The following is a 13704-nucleotide window of genomic DNA, read 5'->3' as shown; positions in this document are numbered from 1 at the left end:
CTTTATCACCCTGTTTGGAGTATAATGCTATGTAAAGATGCCTTTTGGTTTCAAAAGTTTTGGTGCTACTTTCTAATGTTGTGTTGTTCAAATCACCCTCCATAACCAAATCGGAAGGAATATTGAAGCATACGTTGATGATGTGATATTGAAGAGTACACTCAAGGAAGATCTCCTACTTGACCTCCATGAAACCTTCGATAACCTCATGAAGCATCAAATGATGTTGAAACCTAGGAAGTGCATCTTAGGAGTCGCATTAGGAATACTACTCAAGTTTTTGGTGTTCAGTCAGGACATCGAGGCAAACCCCGAGAAGATAAAGGTTGTTGATGAAATTTTATCTCTGAGAAATAAGAAGGAAATCTAACACCTAACCAGATGCATGGCCATGCTCAGTTGATTATTTCCTGACTCTACTAGAGAGAGGGCTTCCCTTCTTCAAGCTCCTAAAGAATCATAAAGGTTTCAAGTGGTCCAATCAGGCAGAAAAGCTTTTTAGGATTTAAAGAGGTATTTGTCTAAGGCTCCCGTGCTAACCTCACCTGATGTAGATGAAGAACTTTTCCTATACATAGTGGCACTAATCATGGAATGACCGGTTGTGGACAAGTGAGAGCCCATCCAGAAGTCGATATATTACATAAGTGAAGTAATGCATTGACCTAAGGTATGCTACCCTCAGGTACAAAAGCTTCTTTATGCAGTTCTCATGACTTCTCAAAAGCTTCGACATTACTTTCAGTCGCACAGAGTTACTATTATTTTGACTTTCGCGATGGGAGACATCCTCCGCAATCGAGAAGCAGTTGAGCGAATCATAAAGTGGGCCATGGAGCTTGGGGAGTTCGACATCCACTTTGTCCCCCGGTCATAAAATCCCAGGTTCTTGTCTACTTCCTTGTCGAATGGACCAATTATGAACCTGCTGTTAACACAGAAAAGGTAGTCCACGAGACGTGTATAATGAATTTTGATGGTTCATTAACTTTACCAGGATCGAGGGCTAAGGTCATCATAGCTTCGCTGATAGGGGAAACGCTAAGGTATGCCCTTCAATTCAAATTTCCTGCTACCAATAACGTAGCATAGTACAAAAGATTGTTGGCTAGTCTCCGAGCAGTTGTTTCACTTGAGATCCATTGACTACTCATGAATGGTGACTCACAATTAGTAGCAAATCAGGTCAAAAAGGAATATTAATGTTTTGACCCGACCATGATTGCATACCTTTTGAAGGTCAAGAAACTGGAGCAACACTTCATCGGGCTAGAAGTGTGGTACATCTCGAGATGAGACAATTTCCTAGCTGACGAACTCATGAGATTAGCTTTGTCCTAATCTCGAGTACCTTCCAAGGTGTTCGTAGAGTGTCTCCCGAAGCCGTCTATCTCTCCAGTAGGTGAAGCAAACGAAGGAGTGGTTTTCCCTAAGAGAAACGAACTAAGTCGTTAGACCATCTCCAACGGCTTCCCTTCGTGAGTCCCGTTCCCTTTGCGAAGGGATGCTTATTCCCTTCAACGCTCCAACGGCTTCCCTTTACGAAGGGATTCTCTCTCTCATTCCCTTCATCTCGGGATTCTCTCTTTTTTTATTTCACGAATCCATTCAAAGGGAAACTGTTATAGATGAGGGAAAATAAAGAATATAGCAGGGTGGGGAATCAGAAAGAAAAATAAATAAAGGAAATATGGTTAGAGATGATCTTACCCTACTCGAATACAAAGATGTGTGAATGGTTTCCATCCACGAGTTCCTTCAGGATTGGGTGTTGCCTAATGACGAGGCTGAAGCATCAAGAATTGCCCGAAAGGATAGGATGTGTACCCAAGTAGGACTTCCAGCAATAGCTGTCGCCTTGGTCAAATAGGATTCAAACAAACCTTTGTATATCTCTAATTCACAAATATAACACGAAGGGATCGGATGAGGTCCTTACGGCACTTTACATGGAGTAATTTCAAAGTCATTTACAGACCTAGATGTTGTAATAAGGTAGCTCATGAACTTGCTCGTCTAGTATTGATGAAGGAACCGAGTGCCCAAATGTTGTGGCACGAGTCTCTGATTATTGTTATATCATTAGTGATCAGCGATTTTGCTAGCACATCAGTCTGAATTCCCATTAAAAATATTCAAAAACCTACTGAGCTCATCGCCCAAAAAAAACTATGAAGAACCCGTCTGAGTTTCAGCCACAATGTAGGGATCCAAATTCTTCTAGAAATATTTTCGGTTTCAAATTCTTCCTAAAAATATTTCTCTGGTGAATCAGAATCATCTTTAGAAACTGTTTGGCTAGCTGGCTGGATTCAATTTCTTAAAAGAGATTATTATAGTGCAATTGATCACTTTACCCTTGTACTATTTTTTTTTCATGCACGCTATGTGATATATTGATAATTGTTACCTATTCAATAATATGCATGCTATAACCGTTTTTTATGATATCATTTTACTTTTTTTCTGATAATATCTCTCCTCTAATCCTCATTTCTTTCTCACTCCCTGTTGCCCGCTCTCCTCCTCACTCCGATCAGGGCTGTCCCTGAGATTTTAGTGACCCAAGGTGAAACTAAAAATGAGCCCCCCATTAACATAAATACCAAAATATTTATATATCAATTACAAATAAAATATTCTGGGTAGAGTTCGCGAGTATTTACGATAAGGTGGAACAACCTGGAATACGTTCGTTACAGTAAGCTACAGACGCATTTCAGGTTGTTCCAGCTTATTGTAAATGCTTGTGGGAATAAAATTATCGTAAATACTCGCGGGGACAAAATTGTGAGGGATCGGAGTACACGTACGTATGCTTGTGTTAATGCATGATATCTGCTCGTAGGTGCCAGCACCACAGCACAAACGCTGAGCTGGCAGCTAACTACTTACTATGATGATTGGGTGCATGCGGGGGCCGCCCCCGTACCGTGCAACGAAGCCGGACCCATCGATCGCCAGAGCGAGTGGGGACCTTTCCATATTTCAAACGTGCGATCTCAGCAAGTGTCAGATTTATTTGAGTGGAGTAGAAACTATAGAGGAGAAAAAACAACGACGAAAACTCATATAGTAATGGCTGACGTATGTCCTCGATCAAAGCTGCGGGTATGCAGAACACCTTGAAATCGTGCTCCCGTGGAACGCAGGAAACTGGATTGTCTGGACGGAAGAAAACAAGAAACAGGCAAACAATCAAATAGGCTAGACAGGTAAGCATACAGGTCACTTGATTTTTTATGAATCAGAGGAATGAGACCATCAGCGTCATACCATGCGGACTGCTAGGCCTAGCTGCTACTTTAAATCTAGTTCTATCTGTTATCGTGCAGACTGCTAGACATGTATATTATACACAAATACATGAAGAGGGGCCCCTCGGTTTTGAGGGTCCAGGGTGACCGCCCCGCTCGACCCCCTCAGGACCGACCCTGACTCCGATCCACCCATGCTCGCCGGCTCCCCTCCCCTCCCACTGGCCAACTAATAACCTTGTTCTTCTCTTACACCTCCGTACCAGATACACACCGTCCTCCGCTCCCCCACTTTTATCGCCGTCGTTGCTCCTGTCGTGGCTAGAAATGGCGGCATTGCACCATCGATAATTGGATCCGATGAGATCAAGCTCCTTCCCCTCCTCATCTGCACGCTCTCCCTTCCCTCCACATACATGTGGTCTATGTCCTCACCGCATCCTTCTTCACGTTCAACACCACATTCGTCGTGTACACCTTCGGCCACAAGATCTGGGACTCTGGGTCTCCTCCTCCACGCGTTGCCGTGGAGCTCCTCCATGCAGCTGCTGGAGAAGGCATCGGCGGCGCAGGCGACGGGCACGGAAGCCTTGGTGGGCTGAGGGTGATTTTGGAACGAGGAAGTGTTTCGCGCGTGAAAATGCCTGTGGCCGTTTCCGATGGAGAAACATCAGCAAAAGCCATGTTTTGAACGGATTCTTGAGAATAGGTGAAGAATCAGAACCAAAAGGGCCTAAGTCCGGCGAGCTCCGGTCACTTTCACCATCCCATATCAACACCAAATTATCAAATGTTTGAAAAAATCACAATAAATCTCAAAGCATTCCAACGGCTGATACATCACGCTTCACCGAAACCAACGGCTGAGATGCGTCGAGCTACCCTCTTGAAGCCTCTTCCTCTTTCCGGCAGGGTTCAAAAAACCGTCGGTAACCGCTCAAAAATCGCGGTTACCGACCTTCCCGGTCCGGTCCGATTTCAAAAACCGTTCGGTAACCGAAATTTGAATTCAAAAAATTCGAAAAAATAAAAAAAATTCAAAAAAATTCAAAAAAAATCTTAAAAAAACTAGACACAATTCTAAGAACTTCTGTGAAAAACTTTTTCAAAAATAATGTCGTTTGCATCATATTCTATAGGGAGAAAGTTTGAAAAAAATGAAAAAAATTGAAGCGTGCGGCTCAATTATTAACTCACGTTAAGGAAAAGTGTAACATGCAAACACATATTTTTCTTGTATAAAACGTATTTTAAGAGAACCTTTAAAATTGATTTCACTTTATTTAGAGTTTTATTAAATTCTCTATGATTTTTACAAAGTTCACAAGCATAAAGTGAATATGTTAAGAAACATCACTGTAATTAATTTTTTCATGTCTACTATTATTTTTTCTACGTAAATCATAATATAAATAAGCTAATGAAAGTGGTTTCACTAATTTTTAAGGTGTGATGGGTCAGTTATGAATTAATCTAGTCGCAACACATTTACACAATCATGCATGTTACAATAACTAATTCATGAGTTCATATATTTTTAAAAGATATAGGATCATGTAAGAAGACTAACAAAATTAGTTTCATGATTTTTGGATTAGCAAAGAGTAAACTATGCATTTACCTTGGTTTAACAAATAAAATTTCTCACAGAAAATTTTGAACTTTTTTATGAGTATAAATACTTTTATCATGTAGATCATGTTACAAGGAAGCCAAAAAAATTTGTTTCACTTGATTTGAAGCTCGGATGAATTAGTTATTGATTTTACAAGATTGAACCCTTTTTTAGGTTTTTTGTTGAACTGCTCTGAAATTCGATAAAACCGCTCGATAAATCGAGAAAACCGAGCGGTTACCAAGCCAAACCGCTCGGTAACCGACCGAATCAAAAATACGAGAAAATCGCTCGGTAACCGACCCAAACCGCTCGGTAACCGACCCATACCGCTCGGTTACCGAGAGGGCAAAAACATGATTTTTTCGCAAAAATTTAAAATTTACCGAATGAATTTTCTCCGAATTTTTTTGAATTTTTGACCGGTAATCGCGGTTACCGCGGTTTTTCGGTTACCGCCGGAGGTCGGTAACCGACCTCCGACACCCAGATGTAAACTCGAGCCCCACCCCCACTGCGAGTCCGCCCAAAACGCCAAAGCTCTGCGCTTTCTGCCCCCTTCTTTCCCCCGAGATCCCATCCATGGCGGCCTCCGCGCCTCGCCTCCGGATCTGAGTGCCTCCAGCCACTGCGTGATCTTTTGCTGACGCTCCCGCTCTCCGACCGCCGCACGGTTCTTTGCCGTGCAAGATTCGCCGCTCCGTTTCTTGGGTCCGTGGTGGGTGGTCGGTAGTTGTCCGTGGTCCGGCCATGGATTCTTGAAATGGGTCTTTGATGCTAGCGGTGGGCGCCCGCACTGTGCTTCCGCCGCCATGTGGAAGCAGTTTCTTGGTAAGATCTCGCGGAAGTCGCCCAAATCCGGCTGCGGCGGGGGCTCGCCGCCGGCGAAGTCCCCGCCGTCGCTTGGCGACAATGGGGCGGAGGCGGAGCTGCACGTTTCGCCTCCGCTGCCGGTGTCGCCTGTCTCCGCGGCGCCTGGGTCGGAGACCAGGGAGGACGTGTTCCTCCGGAAGCTCAACGTCTGCTGTGTGGTGTTCGACTTCTCCGCCGAGCGGGTGAGGGACTCGCCTGAGATGGAGAGGAAGCGGCAGGTGCTCGTGTCCCTCGTCGACTGTGTCTCTGCAGCCGAGGAGCCCTTCACGGAGGCGATGGTCTCGGCCTGCGTCCGCATGTTCGCCATCAACCTCTTCAGGGTCTTTCCGCCCAAGGTCCGGTCTTCGGCCTCCGACGAGGACGAGCCGTTCTTTGACCCGTCGTGGTACCACCTGCAGGTCGTGTATGAGCTGCTCCTCCGGTTTGTGATGTCGCGGGTCATAGATGTCAAGGTTGCTAGGAAGTACATGGACAATTCGTTCATCTCCAGGCTGCTCGACTTGTTTGATTCCGATGATCCTAGGGAGAGGGAATGCTTGAAGACAGTCTTGCATCGGATATATGGCAAATTCATGGGCAATCGGCCATTCATCCGTAAGGCAGTGAGCAACATCTTCTATAGGTTTGTGTTCGAAACGGATCGTCACAATGGGATTGCTGAGCTATTGGAGGTGTTCGGGAGCGTGATCAGTGGTTTTGCAAAGCCGTTGAAGGAGGAGCATAAGTTGTTTCTATGGAAGGCACTGATTCCTCTTCATAAACCGAAGACAGTGGGAGTGTATTTGCCACAGTTGACATACTGCATTACACAGTTTATCGAGAAAGAATCGAAGCTCACAGGCACTGTTATCAGAGGCCTCCTGAAGTACTGGCCGGTGACGAACAGTCAGAAGGAGATGATGTTCTTGGGAGAGTTGGAGGAGGTGTTGGAGTTGACAGAAATGGCTGATTTCCAAAAGTGTGTGGTTCCGTTGTTTCGCAGGATTGCACACTGCCTGAATAGCTCTCATTTTCAGGTAAAAGCTCTACCTTGAATATCGATCTGAAACAGTCCTTTGGACACTTCTTATTTTTTGTATAAGTTTCTTTGAAGTATCTTGTTGACAAGTATTGCCACAAGTGCTCGCCTTGTCACATGTCCATCGGTTTTTTCGTAGAAGACTAGAAATACTTTTATAGTTAGATTTGAACAAAAGTCTTGTAGTTTTCCCGTTTCCATGTGTGGAGTATAGACTTTTGAATTATCTTATCAAGAAACAAAAAACAGGCCACGTAGTTGTACTTGAATTAGCTCTTTAGAATTAATGCAGTGTCACTATATGGTGAGGGAAATTTCATGGCCCTTTCAATCCTCAATCCTTAATTATGTTTGGCCATTTTATCCCTAAACTTGTTTTTTTAAATCTGTCTTTTCTGCAGTAAGATACAGCATTAAAAAGACACTAGTACTTCACTTGCATGGAAAAATGGTACACAATAGCAATACACCCCCACATTGGAAATACAACAAACAATATTTTCTGAATTTGCAAGATATATTCATCCTGTTTGGGTTTTCTAGTTTTTTGCTAGAGGGATCAAGAGAACTTTTGCAAGAAATAAAGACATTGTGATCCAACATGTAAGATTAGCATTACACAGCCTTGTTCTTTTCTGAATTTTGTGGCCTGATTATTGTGCAGGTTCAGGAACTGATATTTTCTTATTTCGTAGGAAATGAAACTTTCTATTTAGTTCACAAACAACCACATATTGGGTGTAGCTACAAGATACTGGGTACAAAAACAAACATTAATAGTCCCAAATTAAATTTCCCAGACAGTTTAATCTAAGCACGATTTTGTTTCTCTCCATGCCATTCGTTGAAGAAGTGCTTTACAGGATGCTTTGTACAGCATGGCATCTCTAAGTGCTATGCAACAATATGGCAAAACCTGGTGTTGCTTTTATAATTTGAACACTACTGGCTAGCAGACACCTAAGAATGTTCTTTCTTTATTGTTAACAGGTTGCTGAAAGGGCCTTATTCCTGTGGAATAACGAACATTTGTTTGATCTAATCTCCCAAAACCGCCAAGTTATCCTCCCAATCATATATCCAGCTCTGGAAAGGAACGCCCGTTGGCACTGGAACCAGTCAGTTCTAAATGTTACAATGAATGTCAGGAAAATGTTCTTCGACATGGATGAGAGACTCTTGCTGACTTGTCAGAGCAATTTCCAAGAGGAGGAAGAGAAGCGAGCCGCATCTGAGGAGCGAAGGAGGCTTGTATGGGAACACCTTGAGAGGAATGCAGTATTTCATCCAGTAACAAGAGACATCAGCTTTGCAGTCCCTCCTACATCTGCTCCTCTTGTGTCTCCCACCATGACATGATTAATCATGGGTTCGGATGTACTTCGTTCCACTTGATTGTTAGCTAGCTATGGGTGTTGCGCAAGAAATTTTTTGTCTTTGTAAGCCCCTTGTGCCAAAGTCTGTAATTAATAGTTCTGGTTTGACAACGAATGCTTGATTCTTTGGTGCACTCTCAAGTTATGGACATATCTATCTCAAGATAAATGTCCAATTCTACTTGACCGGAGGGATGAGATATTGATTTCCTTGGAAATTTTCGAATGAAGCTGAATAGCTGATATCATGTTGATGTTGATATATTTTTTATCTTTTGAATTCTGATGGATCTACACAACTGTCAGATTTGATGGGTGAACATGAAATGAGGTAAGTTCATAGCGCTTTTTTATGATTTGATAACTCAACGGCATTATTTCTTTTTCTACTTAGGAAGGCGAAAAGGATCAGAAATCTGGATTTTGCTACAAGAATTCATAGATATTTGTGGCATTGTAAATCCTGTTAATTCATGACATGAACAGCTCTGCCTAGTTGATAATGTCAGCTTGACTGCTTTACCTCGGCTCCTGATGCTAGGCATCAAACAAAAATAAAATGATTCAACATGGTAAATGTCAGACCCAGATTTTGTCAAACTAGATATAGGGCCTTCCAAACAAAAACATAGTTTAGTTAGGATGGGGTAAAACTAGGCTAACAAAACACTAAACTAAAATTACAGGCTTTCCGCTCTCACTTGTTTTTTATGAAACAAAATAGTAAACAATAGAGTGAAGGAAGACTAGCTTTAGCTAAATATATTTTCACTAGATATAACCAAACAACTTAACATTTATGTTACTAAAACTTTACAAAAGAAATAAGCTTAAATTACTTATACAAACTTAGTTTGAGCAAAAATTGTGTTCTTATGTTTGTTCTTCAGGCTATTCTATGATGGAAAAATCGTTTCTTCTAGTTTAACCTATACAGGTGAGATATCTGTTCACTGTGTAGAGTTGTACCTATACAATTTAATTTGTCATGTTCCACAAATTAAAATAAGTTATGAGATACGAATTTGCTAACTCATGTGTTTTTTGGGTTGCGAGTACTCAAATTTCTTATCTTTGGGGTTATATGACGGTTCATTCTCCGGATTCATCTTCAGTGAGTTAGGGTTGGGGCTCACTGATTTTGGGGTCTGAGTTAGGCTAGGGCTCAAAGGGAGGTGTCGGAGTGGGAGAAAAGGTTTTTTTTGTGTGGAAAATTTCCTGTGTGCCATCAGAAAAACTACCTCTTCCCTATGAGCCACTCAAATTTTTGAACTTCATTGCCATCAATTTTATTTTTGGTTCCTTTTTTGCCATTCCGTCCATACTTCTCTTCATTGTCCGTTGCCATCCAAAATCTTCCACCAAATTCACTGTTCACCGGTTATGTTTCTCCAAAAATTAGTGGTCTTCTATTTCTTCAAAAAACATAGAACTTTTTGTACGTGTTCCATAATCTATGTGTAACCTATTTTAATTGGATTCACCTAAAAAATATATGCAGAATTTAAACTAAAATTATCCAAAAAAACTACTTTTATAACTTCTAACAATTGTTAGGGCCTTAGATAAAATTTCAAAAATCTGGGAAAATTCACTAATATTCTTCTTATGTGATGGACTAATTTCTAAAATTATTTTCAAACCTAGGTTATATGGTGAAAAAGTGAGTTCCTTTGTAATGCTCCATGGCGGACAGTGAATTGGTGAACAATGAATATTAGTGAATTTTTCTAGATTTTTTGGATTTTATTTGATGCCCTAACAATTGTTAGAAGTTATAAATTTAGTCTTTTTTAGAAAATTTTAGTTTAAATTCTACACAAGATTTTTGGTGAATCCAATTAAAATAGGTGCACATGGATTATGGAACACGCAAAATAATTCTTGGATTTTTGGAGAAACCGAAGAGCATTGATTTTTAAAGAAACAAAACCGGTGAACAGTGAATTGATGAACAGTGGATTTGGATGGCAACTGACAGAATGAACGGAAATGTGGACGAAATGGCAAGAAAGAAATCAAAAATAAAATCGATGGCAATGAAGGATGTTCACAAATTTGAGTGGCTCATAGAGAAAAGGTAGTTTTTCTGATGCCACACAGGGAATTTCCCCTTTTTTATATGAGATTGAGATGGAAAGAGAGTCTATAGATGGACATCCAGTGGAACGAAATTTGCGTACTGAAAAGAAAAACACTCTAGAAAAGTTTATGAATCTTAAAGCAATCTAGTTAGCATTAGATGAAGGAAAATCTGCACTGACCTAAAAAAATATATCAAATTGATAATTAGGGGTGGCAAATCCTTGATCTTGATCTATTTTTCAGGTTCATACTTTTTTTTGAGAGATGGTTCATACATATTAGCTCAACCCCAATATTAATTAATAACTACATTGGTTTAAGATTAGTAAACTTTACTAGAAGATGTATACTGAAGCAAGGCCCATATTATTGCCCCCTCCCCCTTCGTTGTCAGCACGAGTTTCATCCCTCCTTATAATTGTGAATCAATGGATGTTTCGCTCATAAATGATGGCAATTAGACCGAATTGATACAAGCATGGTCCCTCGTGTAACCATCTATCGGTGAATGCGAGAGGGGCCTAATGTCATGTGAGGGCAGACATACCAGCGACACCGTGTGCGCCAGGCGCGCCCAAGAGATGAGCCAACCATGGAGGCAGCTTCATCGGCAAGTTAGATTAGGATTGATTTGGTTAGAGATAGATTTGGAACTAGTAGATTCGGTTAGATTTGTTAGAGTCGTAGTTAGCTAAGAGTTGGCAGGATTATCTATATATATGTAATTGTGGGAATCAATGAAGGGAAGCAATTAGGATCCAACTCAATCCTCTATCCCACACCTTGCTCTCAGGCGTAGCCATCATGACGCCGCCGCCCAAGTTCAAGCGCACGGTTCCTCAGTCGTGTTCAGCGGCATCTCATCGCTACCAGCTCTGCTCGCTGTTCTCTGCCACCGGCCGTGACAACTTGGTATCAGAGATAGCTCTTCCAATCCCCATGGCCGACGCTGCGAAGATGCTTGAAAACGTTGTCAAGCAGCTCGGCGACATCGCAACCCAACTAAAGTCCCTCGCCATGACGGTTGGCCAGATCACAGCGACCAAAGGCAACATCAGTGGCCTCAAGAACTAGATCGCCACACACAATGTGGCTATCTCCCGCCTGGAGAAGACCGGATCGTCCACAAACGACATAGGAATTTGACGACTTGTTCCAACCACCAGCAGGCCTTCCATCATCCTGGGCGTGCGACCACTGCATTCACCTACTTCCAGGCACACCACCAGTGGTCGTCCGGCCGTATTGTTACCCGCCCATCTAGAAGAATGAGCTGGAACGCCAATGCGCTGACATGCTACAACTCGGACTCATCCGCCGCAGCACATCGGCCTTCTCTTCACCGGTGCTCCTCGTCAAGAAGCGCAACGGTTCATGTAGCTTTTGCGTCGATTACCGAGCTCTCAACGATAAGATAGTGAAGGATAAGTTTCCAATTCCCATGATAGCTGAGCTCTCGATGAACTGAAGGGGGCACACTTCTTCACCAAGTCGACTTGCGTTCTGGCTATCACCAGGTCCGCATGTTCGACGGCGACATCCACAAGACAGCGTTCTGCACTCATGAGGGTCTCTTTGAGTTCGTCGTGACGCCATTCGGCCTCACCAACGCACCGGCGACATTTCAGGCCTCGATGAATGAGATCCTCCAACCATTTTTGCGACGCTTTCTGCTGGTGTTTTTTGAAGACATTTTGATCTACAGCAGCTCATGGGCCAATCACCTTCTTCACACACGCACGATGCTCCACCTCCATCAGCATAACCTTGTCCTCAAGAAGTCAAAATGCTCCTTCGGCGCACCATCCATGGCCTATCTTGGGCATGTCATCTCAGCAGACGGAGTCGCCATGGACAGCGCTAAAATCAAGGCCATGCTGGACTGGCCTCGTCTGGCATCCGTGCCTGCTCTACACAGATTCCTCGGTTTAGCGGGCTACTACCACAAATTCATCAGGGATTTCGGCTCCATTGTCGAGCCCTTGACTCAACTCCTGAAGAAAGAGGGCTTTGCCTAGATTGTCGCAGCCTCATTCGCCTTCGACGAACTAAAGGACGCTCTGACCACAGCACCAATATTGCAACTACCGGATTTTACTGTCTCCTTCACCGTGGAATGTGATGCATCGGGCTCAAGATTTGGAGCTGTTCTACACCAAGGTAGTGTGCCCATTGCATACTTTAGCAAGCTGATCACACCACACCATGCTAAATTGGCCGCCTATGAACGGGAACTCATCGGCCTTGTCTATGCGGTGCGCCACTAGCGACCATATCTTTGGGAGCGTCCATTCATCGTCAAGACCGATCATTATAGCCTAAAATTCTTGCTTGACCAACGCCTGTCGACGATTCCACAACATCGCAACATCGCTAGATTAGCAAACTATTCGGCTACAATTTTCGTGGTCGAGTTCAAGCCTGGCACATCGAACACAGTGGCTGATGCCTTATCTCGTTGCACGGAGAAAACTAGTATAAGCCTGGCGGTAGTAATCTCCAGGCCAACCTTTGATCTTCTAAACGACATTCGACGGGAAACGACTAAGAACGAAGCATTGCAGGAACTCATGACCAAGATCAACAATGGCGACATGGGGCCATCATGGTCGGTACGCGATGGCTTGATCATCCGTGACCGGCACATTGTTCTCGCCAGTGCTTCTCCGCTGATTTTCCTGGTCATCTTAGCGGTGCATGAACCAGGACATGAGGGATTTCAAAATACGCTCCACCGCATCCGTCGCAATTTTTCCTGGATGGGGGCACGATCAGTTGTCGAAGATTACGTGAGCGCTTGTTCGGTTTGCCAGTAAAACAAAATCTCAACGCAGCATTCGGCTGGCCTTCTTCAGTCTCTACCGGTGCCGGAGCAAGTTTGGGAGGATGTGGCAATGGACTTCATTGAGGCTTTGCCCAGGTACACGGGAAGTCAGTCATCTTGACTGTCGTGGATCGGTTTTCCAAATACGCTCACTTTCGTGCCCTGGCACATTCATATACAGCTGAGTCCGTGGCCCGTGCATTCTTCACAGAGGTGGTGTGTCTTCATGGTCTGTCAGCGACCATTGTCTCTGATCGCGACGCCATCTTTACCAGCCGTTTCTGGATGGAACTATTCAAACTTGCCGGCGTCCATCTACTAAATAGCACCACTTTTCACCCACAGACTGTCTGTGGTGGTGAACAAGGTCATCGCGATGTATTTGTGGTGCATGACTGGAGATCGGCCGTGACAATGGGTGCAGAGGCTTCTGTGGGTCGAATATTGTTATAACACATCATTCCACATGGCTCTGTAGGATACGCCGTTTCGCATCGTCTACGGTCGCAATCCTCTTACCCTTCGTACTTACGATAGGGGCACGACTCGTGTGGTAGCGGTCGATAGGCAGTTAGTGGACCGAGATTCCTTCCTCACCAACGTCTGCGATCACCTTCATCAAGCTCAACAGCACGACAAGCGCTACTACGACGACA

The 13704-nt window shown here is 43.4% G+C and overlaps 1 protein-coding gene across 1 annotated transcript; it reads left to right on the top strand.

The window, feature by feature from the left end:
• The first annotated feature begins 5358 nt into the window (after positions 1-5358).
• Positions 5359-8401, top strand: LOC133928545 (serine/threonine protein phosphatase 2A 57 kDa regulatory subunit B' kappa isoform-like). Its single transcript, XM_062374934.1, has 2 exons — positions 5359-6761; positions 7754-8401. Exons 1-2 carry the CDS (start codon positions 5685-5687, stop codon positions 8120-8122), a joined length of 1446 nt encoding a protein of 481 aa, XP_062230918.1. The 5' UTR covers positions 5359-5684; the 3' UTR covers positions 8123-8401.
• The last annotated feature ends 5303 nt before the right edge of the window (positions 8402-13704 follow it).

This window comes from Phragmites australis, chromosome 9 (genome assembly GCF_958298935.1).
Source record: "Phragmites australis chromosome 9, lpPhrAust1.1, whole genome shotgun sequence".
Classification (NCBI taxonomy): domain Eukaryota; kingdom Viridiplantae; phylum Streptophyta; class Magnoliopsida; order Poales; family Poaceae; genus Phragmites; species Phragmites australis.
The sequence above is the reverse complement of the archived record's forward strand: the minus strand, read 5'-3'. Positions and strand labels throughout refer to the sequence as shown.